Below are 12,037 nucleotides of genomic sequence, written 5' to 3' on the forward strand. Positions count from 1 at the left end.
ACGTCTGCGTGGGGGTGGACGAACTGCCTATTCTGGATTAGCTTGCTCAGCGAAGCTCGAGTTACACCAGGTTTCTTTGGACTCCGGACCAAGGTCGACTTTGCAAGATAAGGCCCTTTGCTCAAAGGCACCCTCTTGGACCTGTCTCCTGTAGAAGCCATACGGTCTTCCTACCAGCTGCTTTCAGCGTCTCATATTTTTTGTTCCCAAGATTTCGTCGTGCTCGCTTCATCAATGTCCTCAGTTGCGTTACTGTCAAGGAACTCCACCACTCTCTTGATCTTGTCTCCATCTTCGTTCATCTCGAGGACGAACATGTACTCACCCCCGAAACTGCAACTGCTCTGAGGGGCGCCTTCATCCTTTGCTTCCTCTTGGAATACGGTTTCGCTGGTAGCCCAGATCGTGACATGCGTCTTGTCCTCCCACAGCTTCTTGACGTATACTGGGAACGCCTTCAAAATCGTTCGAAGATGTTCCATGTGAGCCTCAAATCGCGCATTATTTTTGGAAACCGTCATGTTAAGAGATTTTGGGGCGAAGACATGTTCACATTCCGGTGTTTTCAGCTTTGTAAATTCAGCACCATCGAGCGCGTGAAAAGCCTCGATGTATCTTCTTGCTGTTTCCGCTTGGATGGCCATGTCGATACTCATGCGCGTCGGCTGAGCAAGAATGAAATCTGAAGACGGGTTGAATGAGTGCATAAGCATATCGAAGCACACATGGAACCTAACAAGTTCAAATGGAAGTCGAGCTCGGGGTTAGGGGACTTTGACTACGACTCCCGGATCTAGCCCTTTGTTTGATGTAAACCCGTTTAGATATCTCTCACATAATCGTACATGCCGAGGAGAAGATGTTTGAAAGGCTTTTTATTCAATCACTTAAAAAGGCGTATGGAAAGCATCGCGACTCTCTTCTGCTAAGTTCCAAGGGAGATATGGTTTACGTGAAATGAACATTGCTCGGGGACATCTATTCCACGGTCTATGTATGCATTGGTTTGAATCAGACCTGAAATTGTTTGGCCACGATTTAGCTACCAGTTTCGTTTAGGCGAATACCTCGTAGAGTTCAAGTTCTACATTACTTTCGGGAGACATCTTATCCTTCAACTCCCAGGAATGCTCTCCAAGAGTATTCTCAATTTGAATGAAACCCTACGTTCTCTGCCGCTATTGTATGAGGACATTCAACTCCTTTTTCACGTATGAGAATTGGTGAGCCGCGTCGAGGATCATTCATCTAAGATACCTAGCTCCTGGTGCGTACGATATAGACGACACTTGACTCCAAAAACAGGTGCTCTATGGTAACATCATGACTCGTCTAGACGTCTTGCGTGATAGTACTTGGCATGTCGAGCTCTTTTAGTGTTCTTGTTTCGCCCCAAGTACGACTTCCGGCGACACATGCAATTTGTGCACATTAATATAACAGCATAGGGAGAAGTATCACAGATGAAACCTGAGCGTGCAGCAGCACAGCTTCATCCTGACTTCATTCATTCCCCTGCGGCCAGTCCTTTCTCCAAGGACTTCTGTAGCCATACTGAGGCATTTGTTGGTCCGTTGACGTGCTTCAACACCTGGCCTTCGCGCTGTCAATATCAGTCTCAAGTAATATTGTATTTCGTGTGCTACTTTCTCCAACGAGGGAATATAACCATTATAGCAATTTGAAGCTCGCTTAGCTTAGGTCGGGCTGCTTTACTTAAAGAGGTTCAAGTCTGTTTAAGTTCTTGCATCTGGTCTGAGGAGTCGTGAAACAGAACGATACATATATTGTGTCCTGCCAAATGATGCTCTGAATCGTCCGGGCAAACACTCGTCGCGCAAGTTGGCTTATCAGTAAGAATTATTCAAAACCATTGACAACTACTGGACCGCCGTTATGGGAAGGCTCCAATTTGGAGCAGGAAGTTTTGGCTTTCCACGAGCTGCTCTTTTGAAAAGCGAGGCGACGCCCAGCCACAGAACGATAGTTTATTAATCCACACCTTTAGAGCCAGGACTTTCATTTGCACTCATTGCTCCGAGCCGTCTGGAAATAGATATCTGTACGTTGCAGAGACGCTAGATCTATTCGGCAATATTATTCAATACTTTCTAGCTCTTCGTTCGGCGTCGGAGCATGCATCATCGATCTTTGTCTTCGCGTCGCGACTTGCTTGCTTTTTGCCGTTTCGTTCTGTGTTTGGTGGCTTTGCTGAAGAAACGCGCCAAAACGCCAGATCACCTGAAGGCTTCAACCCCATTCATCCCAATTCAGAATGTAGTTACTGTTCTCGGACTCCTTCATCTATGAAACTAATTGTTTTTAGCATGCCACCATCGGAAATGCAACCGCAATGACTGGGAGTGCACTTAATCCCTTTGTACCGGATCTCGCAGCCCCTTCAGCATAGATCGTACATGCAGCTCCCGGAAACTTGTCCGGCGTGGGCACCTATCAAGTGCCCAGGACAACCCAGCACAGCTCGCATCAAAACACCATCGTGCGGAACATGTTGACCCCATTTGGCACAGACATACATCTTCTCGCATCGGGAGAAGCTGACCTGTTATGTACATGCGATGATCCTGCATTGCAGCAAGCATAGGGCTTGCGTTTGAGAGTCCGGAAACACTGTCCGATGCCTAAGCGGCAACTACTGCGCCAACTGCGCAATCTTCATGCACAACGAAGGTCCACCGATTGTGCAGCTAGGCATTGAATGTGGAGAATATGTTGTGGATGCGGGAGGCTTTATCAGCACACCATCATCTTTAACATCTCCCGCGTTAGCACCAGCCACGCTCGCCTTGTCGTAATCGACCAGCTAAGGTGTGAGACGCCATATTCGCGATAGCGTTTCATGTGACAAACCTTTCCTTCCGCTGGGAAAAGCAAAAACAGATACGTCGACAAATCCTGTAAGGTACGGTAGAGCGCACGAATCCCCTTCATGAGCTGTGTGTTCTTGAAGAGCATACGCTCTGACCACCGTTTGACTTGAGCATAACGATATCATTTGGAAATATCCTTTGGAGTACTCATCAAGGGCCCATATTGTGATTGACTGGTAATTCGAGAACAAGGAGGGTCGTAATTTTGCAGGACGAGCAGAAATGCCACTGCGTATACGGGGATATCCCGACAACCTTCTCGCTAGCCTCAAGAGCATCAAACATACGAACCCATTCCCATAATCGACACTAAACATAGTCTACGGATTTGATGCCGAATGCATTGCTGCTAGGAAGCTTCAGAAGCTTAGTATTATTTGCAGTTACGTGCAAATCATAAAATACGGCTGAGACTAAGCGACGTCGTGAAGGAAAGCTGAAAAGAAAAGCCTCCAAGAAACTGCGAAAAGCGCATATACTCGTGCCACTTGGAAGGGACTTATGCTTCGAGCAAACTTTTGAAGACAATTCTAACCCTACTTCAGGTACCTTGTCGTTCAATCGTTGTATCTTGACACCTTGGTGAACATTTTGGAGACCCACTCACACCTCGACAGTCTGCTAAACGACAAGATCTCATAAGTCAGGGTAGAACGGTGGACGTATCGAACGAGGGGTAAGTCACCTCACCCCCGTCTCGTACGTTTGGCTCGAGGCTGATCGACCTCGGGCCCCTCCTTGGAATCACCCTCCCCGACTGCATTTCTTCCTTTCTTTCTATTGCGCTGAAATGCCTCCTCAGGAGGTTCATCAATGTCGACTGCACTCCGCTTGTTCTTGCCACTTGAGCCTTTTTTGTTCTTGGGAGCATATTTCGCCTCCAAGTCGGCGAGGAAATTCTCTTGTCTGTCCTTCTGTCTCTGCTGGATAAGTGATGTAAGGCTGCTTAGGTCCTCCTCATCCTTCTTTCCTTTCCTGTTCGTGCTGGTGCCGAAGAGCTTGTCTTTCAAACCAAGTTCTTCCGCCATCTGGATGGCCTCCTTCGCTTCCTTCTTTGCTTCGTTCAGACGTTTCTTCCGCTTCCCTTTACTTTCGTTGACGTACGCGGGATATGCTTCTACGCGCTTAGCTTCAATCTCCGCGTCAATTATCCTGCGGAATCGTTCCTCATCATCGAGAGGATTGCTTAGGATGACTTCCTCAAATAGTGCATCCATGTCGCCCTCATTGCTAACGTAGCTGCCGATCACGTCTAATTTCTCTTCGTCGCTGCCTTGATACTGAGATTTAAACTTTTCAATGGCATCCACGCTAACGACTTCAGCGAACTGCGAGCGAAAGAAATCCGACCAGTTGAAGTCGTCTTCGTCGTCTAGATGAAGTGTCTCCTCAGTCCGTCCAGTAGTATCGTACCTTGAGCGCCGGCGCTCATCAGAAAGAATTCCATAAGCAAATGACAATTTCTGAAACTCCTCCTTCGCCTTGTCTTTCTGATCGTCTGGTACCTTGTCTATGACACTTGTGAGCAATCGTGTTGTGATCACATGTTGTGCAAGCACAAACCTGGATGATGCTTCAGGGCCAATTTCCTGTATGCGCTCTTGATTTCGTCTGCACTTGCACTCTTCTCGATCCCCAATACCTTGTAAGGGTTGATGCCTGTAGGCAGCACATCATCCAGGTCCTCAATCTTGCCTGGCATATTGATGAAAACTTGACTCGTCTTTCTTCTCACACTAACTTGAAGGACTTGTAAATTATGGAAGCGAGGGAGAAAACTCTTATTGTTGTAAGAATTGTGCCAAACATTTAGAAGAGATGAAGTGTATCGACGCGACGACGCGTTTCAACGATGATTGGCGAGGACGATTGAGAAAGTTAACGTGCATGGTCACGCTAAACTGTTTTCAGCAACAACCAGTGGAAGCACTCTTCATACGTCCCGCCATCACGAACATTGTTGTCATGATGCAAACAATAATGCTCTAATTCAGAAGCCCTGTCTATGAGTTTCGAAAAGTGGGTAGGTATTCTGGCCAAGAAAACGGTAGAACGAGCAACGATTTGATTTCGGAGCTGAAAGAATGTGACCAATCCGAAAGTGCGCGTCTATGCATGTACAACCGTTCATATTCAATGCTATTAGGCTATACACCAAATCCGTAATCATGCGTAATATTACAAATCAAGGGAACCACTCCTTGTCATAGATTATTCGCGTGTTCTTGCGTTTGTATCCGACCAACCGTTCCGAAAACCGGGTACTTGCTCAAAGACAACGCCGAAATAACAAGGCCGTTTTGAGGATTCTATGCCGTTTAATGCCCAATCTCATTATGAGTGCCATCCCGTGCATGCGAATGCATCTTGGGTCAGATGTTCCATCCGATACATTCCGGTAGTAAAAAGTGCTGGGCTCCCAGTACTCGCATCAGGACACTTCTCCGCGTGGGCGCGAGGTCGAGCTCAACAAGGTATGAGCATCAGAATTTGACCTGCATGGCTTGGAAGCCATTGTGCAGAATATGCTGGCAAGTCATCGTCGTCGTCAATATCATAACACTTGTCCGTGACTATAGTCGTACATGCGAGTACGCGAGAATCTCGTTGAGGTCGCCCTTCGCAGCCAGCTGCTTCACCCTTTTGACAAAGTTCGGGCACAGGTTATCCCTGATTGCAATTCGCTCCAGTGTGCTCAGTTCATCTTCAATCGCTGCTCTGGCTGCAGGGGTATCAATGCCACCAAAGCCAGCGGCATCTCTGCTTTTTGGGAGACCCTCCTCAGTTCTAATTCGATAGAATCTACATTGGAGGCCTTGGACTTCGCGTTGAGTATAGCAAGGAGGGAGACCTCTTGTCTCGTTGCCGTCCTTAGATTTGTACCGCCTAGGAGCACCAGGTGGGAAAAGGATATGAAATCGCACGAGGACATCTTTCCATTCGAGCTTTTTTTCGAAGACTTCTCGGCGTAGATAGACCAGAGCAAAGCGCTCCTCCGCATCATAAGGATGTCGCTCACCGCGTGCGGCAATGTGAGTCTGAGAAGGCTTTTGAGCCCGTTTTTGCACTCTCGTCGGGCGTGCTGGCGGTGGCGAACAATGCTGTGATCTATTATCAAGATTGGCATTGTACGTTGGAGCAGATGATCGTCGGTCTCTCAAGGATGACTGGTTGAAAACAAGACTATCCCTCATGTGAAGGGGGAGTAGCTCGGAGAAATTAGACCAGACCGGACTAGGGAGTCCACTTGTTGCTGCTGAAACAGGCGTGTAATACTCGTCTCTTGGAGGCTGAGGTGTGATTAACTGTGATGAAGTGTGCGATGTACGGACTGAGTGCGTTGGCACGGTATTGATCGGAAGAAATGGTGACGATGGCCTTGATCCGCGGTGAATGGCGGCTGCAGCACTGAGAACCTCTAGTCTTGGGAGCGTTTTACTGCAGTGTTCCGGCGAGGGCGATCGACTATTTGGTGCAATAAAATCGAGTGACATCTTTTCAGAGGCCTTTGATTGTGGCTTCTCCTTCGACCAGCTGGTTTTGATAGGTGGTAGTGGTGGCAGCATTTTTTGATCCGACGGACGAGGACTATCTGGCGGTGTCAGTTGACGAACCGCAGGAATGACTGCATGTGCCTTCGATTCCATTTCGAGATTTCGCTCGTGAGGCAATAGCATGGTACGGATAGTAGCAAATGTTATAGGACCGATTAAAAAGATTATACACGAGACAGACGAAGACGAAGCTGAGATGATGTGAACAGGGAAGAGGAAGAGTGGAGAGGATAATAAAGTATCACAAAATGGTCGAAGGAAGCGAAGGATTAAGGTTGATACACTATTCCTCGGAAGTGCAGTGACGAAGGTCTTTATGTGTTTACGGGCCTCATAGAAGGAGAGGCATAAGACTCGAGAGTGCCATACACCTCGTAAGCAACCCTTTGCATGTTCATTAGATCTGTTACGGCTGGACCCTTGTCAAGACATGCAGGCATCGATTTACGGAAACCAGGTCGACGGGAGAAAACGTATCTCATTTTTCTGATTGATGCGTTTTAGTTTCGAGCTGCGGTACCGTTTGCAACTGCTGATGGCCTAGCGTTGTCCGGGAACAGATGCTTTCCTTGCAGGGCCACTAGTGCAGCCACATCGAGACAAGAAACGCTCATGCCCTGGACCTGGTGTGAGGCGTTCGAGATCGTCTCAAACAACTCCAGAGCCTCTATCAGCTAAAGTAGGTATCCTGGTCGTCTTTGCGCTACGCCATCGAAAGGCCTGTTCTCTGATGCCCTTCGCTTTTGGCTTCACAAGGCGATCTTGCGCAGCCTGAACGCGGACTTTGATGCCGTTGCTCAGCGTTTCCTCAGAGCCTCTGCAGTAATTCCGAAGAGATGTCTGACAGATACTTGACGCGGCGAATGAAGCATGGTCAGGCCCAAATGCGGCCGCGGTATGTCAAGTGATGAGCCCATCTCCCGGTACACCTGTCCTTTTCAAATAAATTCAGATCGGCCATTTTGTTCACTTTCGTGATTTTCCACATCACTGCGCTTTGAAGACTTAGATTAAGATACAAATCAAGGGATCCTATGTACGGCGGACGCCAGGGAAGTCGGCTCGTTCGCCAAAACCTGCAGTCTATGCTCAGTAGGGACGCCGTGATGCTCGACCCTGAGGTGGTCAGTCATCTGCAGCACGCCTGAGGTTGGAATTCTCCGTGCAACAGGGGCAGCGGGAGCGGCTGTTCAAACCGGCCCTGTCGTTGAGATCGGGTATGCATAACATTTGCTTGGAGATATTCACAATCAAGCCTCAAGCTCAAGGGTGACAGCGCACTACGCCTTGCATGTGTGCTGGTTTCTGAGTGCGCTCCAGTGATCAGTCCACCGCAATCATCAGCGCTGTTGTTCTTCTCGCAGCTACAGCGGCTGCGAGAAAGATCTGCGATTCCACCGGCGAATCGCTCGCAGAAACCCGGAGTCACACCATTGTCAGCCAGACTGACCGGTAACCAGGCTGTTAGCACTCGGATAGCACGTCCGAACCTCAATCAACAATCCGGACAGCCCGCGGGCCCCAAAACATGCATAGAACGTTCAAGCTGGACCACCATCATGATATTTGCGATTGTCATGCAATGCAAAAGCGGACCAAGCCGTAAACGCGTTTGTCTCTTGCTGTAGATCCAATCAAGGCTGCAGTCGATGGACAAGGATGCAGGCCGCTTCTATGGCTGGGGATCCAGAGGGAACGCCTTTGTTCGCAGTAGGGGGACACCCAGAGGGCTCAGGCTGGCTGCAGCTTTGTCGTACGTGCGTTGGCGCGCGATCAATCCGCAATTGACAATTCCACAGTCGACTGTGCCCCTCCCCACACTAACCGAAGAGCCTTCTTCACTCGCTTAATTCAAATCCTTTTGCCCTCCTCCAAGCTCAGGCGCTGGCGTTCCTATGCAAGAACCTGGGTTGACACGCTAAACCCCAAGAGGAGCATGCTGGGTTCCGTCCCGACTGCAGGGCCTACGCAATGCCAACAGTTACGAGACTGGCGCCGAAGGTCTCGATGGTCGTATCACCGGGAGGCCATATATGATCCGGGCCGAAACTCAGGCGTTCGGGACGACTCTCCTTTCGAGTCTACATCGTAACTTGACGAGATCGCGAAACAGAGACTCAGCGTCGACACACATGTTACAAGAACGAAGCGGGCAGATCGCGTGTGCAGCGATCGCCGCTGTTCGGACGATCGTGAGACTCTGAGATGGATGTTTCTTCGCTAGTACAACGTACGATCTATCACATTCTCACTCCGATCACTTGCAGGATTGGACGAATTGATGATAAGCCCGCTAAAGCCAGCCTGTTGCGTCATTTTGTCATTCGAACATACTATCGAATCTACTATTGACTCTAGCTAGACAACCCATTGCAGTCGCTCTCAGTGTTTATGCTTCCACGTGATATCTCTATTTTCGGCCACTAAGTTAGTTCGTTGGTTCCTGCGTTTATGGATTCGGCAAGGATGCTCGTGAGGAAAGCAGTGATTAAAGAATGTATTAGGCGTTGAATGTAGGAGCAACTTGCCAACTTATGGCGCTTATGTGGTCTTGCCTACAATGCAACACTGGGCATGCAGTTTGTTGGATCCAGAACGCAAGCACGTTTGCGCGAATACCGGGTGTACAACAGATGACGGAAGGGTTGCCACGCATCAGGCTGAACCAACCTTTGCATATCAAGGCCAACACCAGTGCAAGTGAGTGGATAGTTTGAGGCGTCCTTCACTCAAAGTCCGCGGAGGATCGAGGCTCTAATCCGCAATAAGACGAACCCGATTCAGCATTAAACATCGAAGCTGATTGCTATCGATTGGGCTCGTGCATTGACCAGCATGTACTGAAAATTGCGACTGCAATGGAAAAGACATCTAGAGCAAGTGCAAAGTGTCGAACATACTGCAACGTAAGAGTTGCCGGAACTAGTGGGATGGTGTAGGATGTTGACTCCAAAGCCGCAACTACCACCTCACCTGAGGAAACGTCTCGCGGAACTGTCGAGCATAGCCCAGAGTACTTCCACAGTTGCTCTCATCCCTCTTCCGCTCCGCTTCATCCATCCATTCCTTCATCTTCTCGACCCTATGCGCAGGAGCAGGATGCGTACTGAGGAATTCTGGTGGCTGCGCTTGGCCAAGCTTCGCCATACGTTCCCAGAAGCTGACCGCCCCTCTTGGGTTATAGCACGCTTGTGCCATAAGCAGCAAGCCCAAGTAGTCTGCTTCAGTTTCCTGCTTCCTGCTGTTTGGCATCTCGAGAGCGTAAGTTAAGAGAACCTGGCCAAGAGCTCCGGTGCCAAAGAAAAAGTCACTTAGAACCGCAGCAGCCCAGATGAGAGAGTACCGGCTCAATTTCTCGGACACATGCCGTGCTACTGCGTGGGAAATCTCATGACCCAGAATGGCCGCCAAGCCGTCGTCGTCTTTCGCAACCGGAAGGATGCCTGTGAAAACAAAGACCTTACCTCCGGGCACTACCATAGCATTTACCATCTCACTCTCTACGACGTAGACCTCCCAGTTGAGATCGTTCAGGCCGCAAACCGGTATGAGCCTGTTTAAGACCCTCTTCACCTGTCTTGTCCTGGGGTCCCAATCTGACAATAATTTCCCGTTGAACTGCTGTAGGATTGCGCTTGCCTCGCTTTGCGCTATTCGTTTTTCGAAATCCGGCCCAAAGATGTTGAACCGCTTTCTTCCACTGACGGGTACGGTCTCTAGATTATATACGTAGAATCCACCAATGCCTGCGGCTACTCCTCCAACTTCTAGATAGAAACTAGGCCGCTGCGACCACCTTTTGAAGATGTTGGCTGTATGCTGAAATCGATTGTAGGTGTACTGCTGGTTGGGGCGTCCATAGTATCTTTGTCGAGTCGCCGCGTTGCTGCTGAAGGATCTAGATGAGTGATGAATCCCATCCGGATCGCGCAGGCTCGTCGGAGGATTGAGCCGCCTTAGGCCCTTCTGAAGTGTCCTGAAGATATTGCTGGTTACCGGCATTGTGCAAGTTACTCTCAAATCCTTGCATCACCGTGCTATGCGCATAGCGGGGTCGTAGGTAGATGACAGGTGGCTTGAAAGTTGTAACGAGCTATGTGCTGGTCTCAGCTGGGCATTGCAAGGTTTAGTATCCTAGTAGCTTAGCTTTAAAGAAAGACGCAAAGGATGCCAGAATTACACCTTTTCGTGTATTAACTTCCAAATTTTTCTCCCATTTGTTGAAAAAAATATTTTTTTTCTTCAAGAGCTCAGACGCTGAGAAGAACACTTCTCCCAGAGCTTTTCAGCAGAGTTTCATTCCACTTGCATGCGTGATCATGCATCGAAATTTACAATGCCACGGTCGACTTGCTTCGCGCGCTGATAAGCTTAACATCAAACGACGAGTAGCGAGGTGAAGATCAAATGGAATTGCTCCAGATGTAATCTATACTTCGCAGATGTTAAAATATTTCTACGCTCCCTTGTGACCAGATTTTGTCTTCAGAGTCAAGATCGGAAACGCGTTGTTTTATCTACAACTTCCACGGGAATCGTACAAAATTTTGTGAATTGTACAAATCTGCGATGACAAGCAGATACTAATGCCACCATATGTTACAGGTAACAGAACATGATGCTATCTCTGTACTTTTTGAAGTCTCCAAGTCTGTCTCAATCAATGTCCTACGAGCGACTCATCCGAAGAAGCCTGAGAACTTCTAGGACTGCGCATGCATCTACTTTTGGAGATGACTTGTGTAATACAGTAACCCAAGAATGTCTACTCCATGACTGCCACCGCGCCCAGTGCCTTCAATGTCTCAACAATCTTCTCCGCTTCTTCCTTAGGCACACCCTCTCTCATCATCTTTGGGACGCTTTCAACAAACTTCTTGCTGTCTACCAAACTTAAACCCAGCAAGCTCTTGATCTCTTTAATGACTTTTGGTTTCGATGCTGCATCGAAGGATTGGAGCTTGAGGTTGAAAAGTGTCTTCTCGGCTGCTGCAGGGGCGGGCTCGTCTTCTTCTGCTGCAGCTGCAGAAGCGGGCACAGCGGCTGCGGCAGGACCAGCAGCCATGAAGCCGCCAACGGGCATGTCCGGAAGGTTAAGTTTCTCCTACTCATATTATGAATACGGTGTTCAGTGTACTTTGGACGCTACTGCGAGCCTTATTGACAAAATACCTTGAGCGATTTGATGAGATCGGCCGTCTCCAACAGCGTCAACTTGCTTATTTGATCAACGATGCCGTCAATTTTCGGGTTGGCTGTGACAGCGTTGACGCTTGTTGCGGCATCAGTGGACTGCCACCTCCGTGAAGGCAGTGTTCGTCTGGCATTGGCAAGGAAGGCGCTACGAGATGATAACGAGCGAGAGGCGCGCAATGCGCAACGAGGACAGGCGAGTGACATGATGAAGATGTTAGGAGAGATGGCAATAGCAATGGCAGAGAAGAGGATACAATAGATTCTCCTCCGATGGCCAGAAAGTCCGCATTCAAATTTTCCCAAATCGGACTAGAGCGCTTGCGGGATCCACTAATTTTTTGAGGCAGAGAACTTTTCTTCGCAGCCTCAACTTTGCAACGGCTACAAACTTCGGCC

The 12,037-nt window shown here is 48.8% G+C and overlaps 5 protein-coding genes across 5 annotated transcripts; all 5 read right to left on the reverse strand.

The window, feature by feature from the left end:
- Positions 1-191: 191 nt before the first annotated feature.
- PV09_06207 (uncharacterized protein) lies at positions 192-713 on the reverse strand (the record flags this gene model as incomplete). Its single annotated transcript, XM_016359808.1, has 1 exon — positions 192-713. The coding sequence occupies one exon, from the start codon at positions 711-713 to the stop codon at positions 192-194; it is 522 nt and encodes a 173-aa protein (XP_016212256.1).
- Positions 714-3,193: 2,480 nt separating this feature from the next.
- PV09_06208 (uncharacterized protein) lies at positions 3,194-4,725 on the reverse strand. The gene is made up of 2 exons (XM_016359809.1): positions 4,455-4,725; positions 3,194-4,401 (listed from the first exon to the last, which is right to left on the reverse strand). Exons 1-2 carry the CDS (start codon positions 4,591-4,593, stop codon positions 3,578-3,580), a joined length of 963 nt encoding a protein of 320 aa, XP_016212257.1. The 5' UTR covers positions 4,594-4,725; the 3' UTR covers positions 3,194-3,577.
- Positions 4,726-5,177: 452 nt separating this feature from the next.
- Positions 5,178-6,641, reverse strand: PV09_06209 (uncharacterized protein). Its single transcript, XM_016359810.1, has one exon. It carries the CDS (start codon positions 6,566-6,568, stop codon positions 5,465-5,467), a length of 1,104 nt encoding a protein of 367 aa, XP_016212258.1. The 5' UTR covers positions 6,569-6,641; the 3' UTR covers positions 5,178-5,464.
- A 2,092-nt stretch (positions 6,642-8,733) lies between these two features.
- Positions 8,734-10,661, reverse strand: PV09_06210 (uncharacterized protein). The gene has a single exon (XM_016359811.1). It carries the CDS (start codon positions 10,445-10,447, stop codon positions 9,407-9,409), a length of 1,041 nt encoding a protein of 346 aa, XP_016212259.1. The 5' UTR covers positions 10,448-10,661; the 3' UTR covers positions 8,734-9,406.
- A 79-nt stretch (positions 10,662-10,740) lies between these two features.
- PV09_06211 (ribosomal protein L7/L12) lies at positions 10,741-11,898 on the reverse strand. The gene is made up of 2 exons (XM_016359812.1): positions 11,618-11,898; positions 10,741-11,549 (listed from the first exon to the last, which is right to left on the reverse strand). The coding sequence occupies exons 1-2, from the start codon at positions 11,843-11,845 to the stop codon at positions 11,211-11,213; spliced, it is 567 nt and encodes a 188-aa protein (XP_016212260.1). The 5' UTR covers positions 11,846-11,898; the 3' UTR covers positions 10,741-11,210.
- Positions 11,899-12,037: the final 139 nt, after the last annotated feature.

This window comes from Verruconis gallopava (genome assembly GCF_000836295.1).
Source record: "Verruconis gallopava strain CBS 43764 unplaced genomic scaffold supercont1.21, whole genome shotgun sequence".
Classification (NCBI taxonomy): domain Eukaryota; kingdom Fungi; phylum Ascomycota; class Dothideomycetes; order Venturiales; family Sympoventuriaceae; genus Verruconis; species Verruconis gallopava.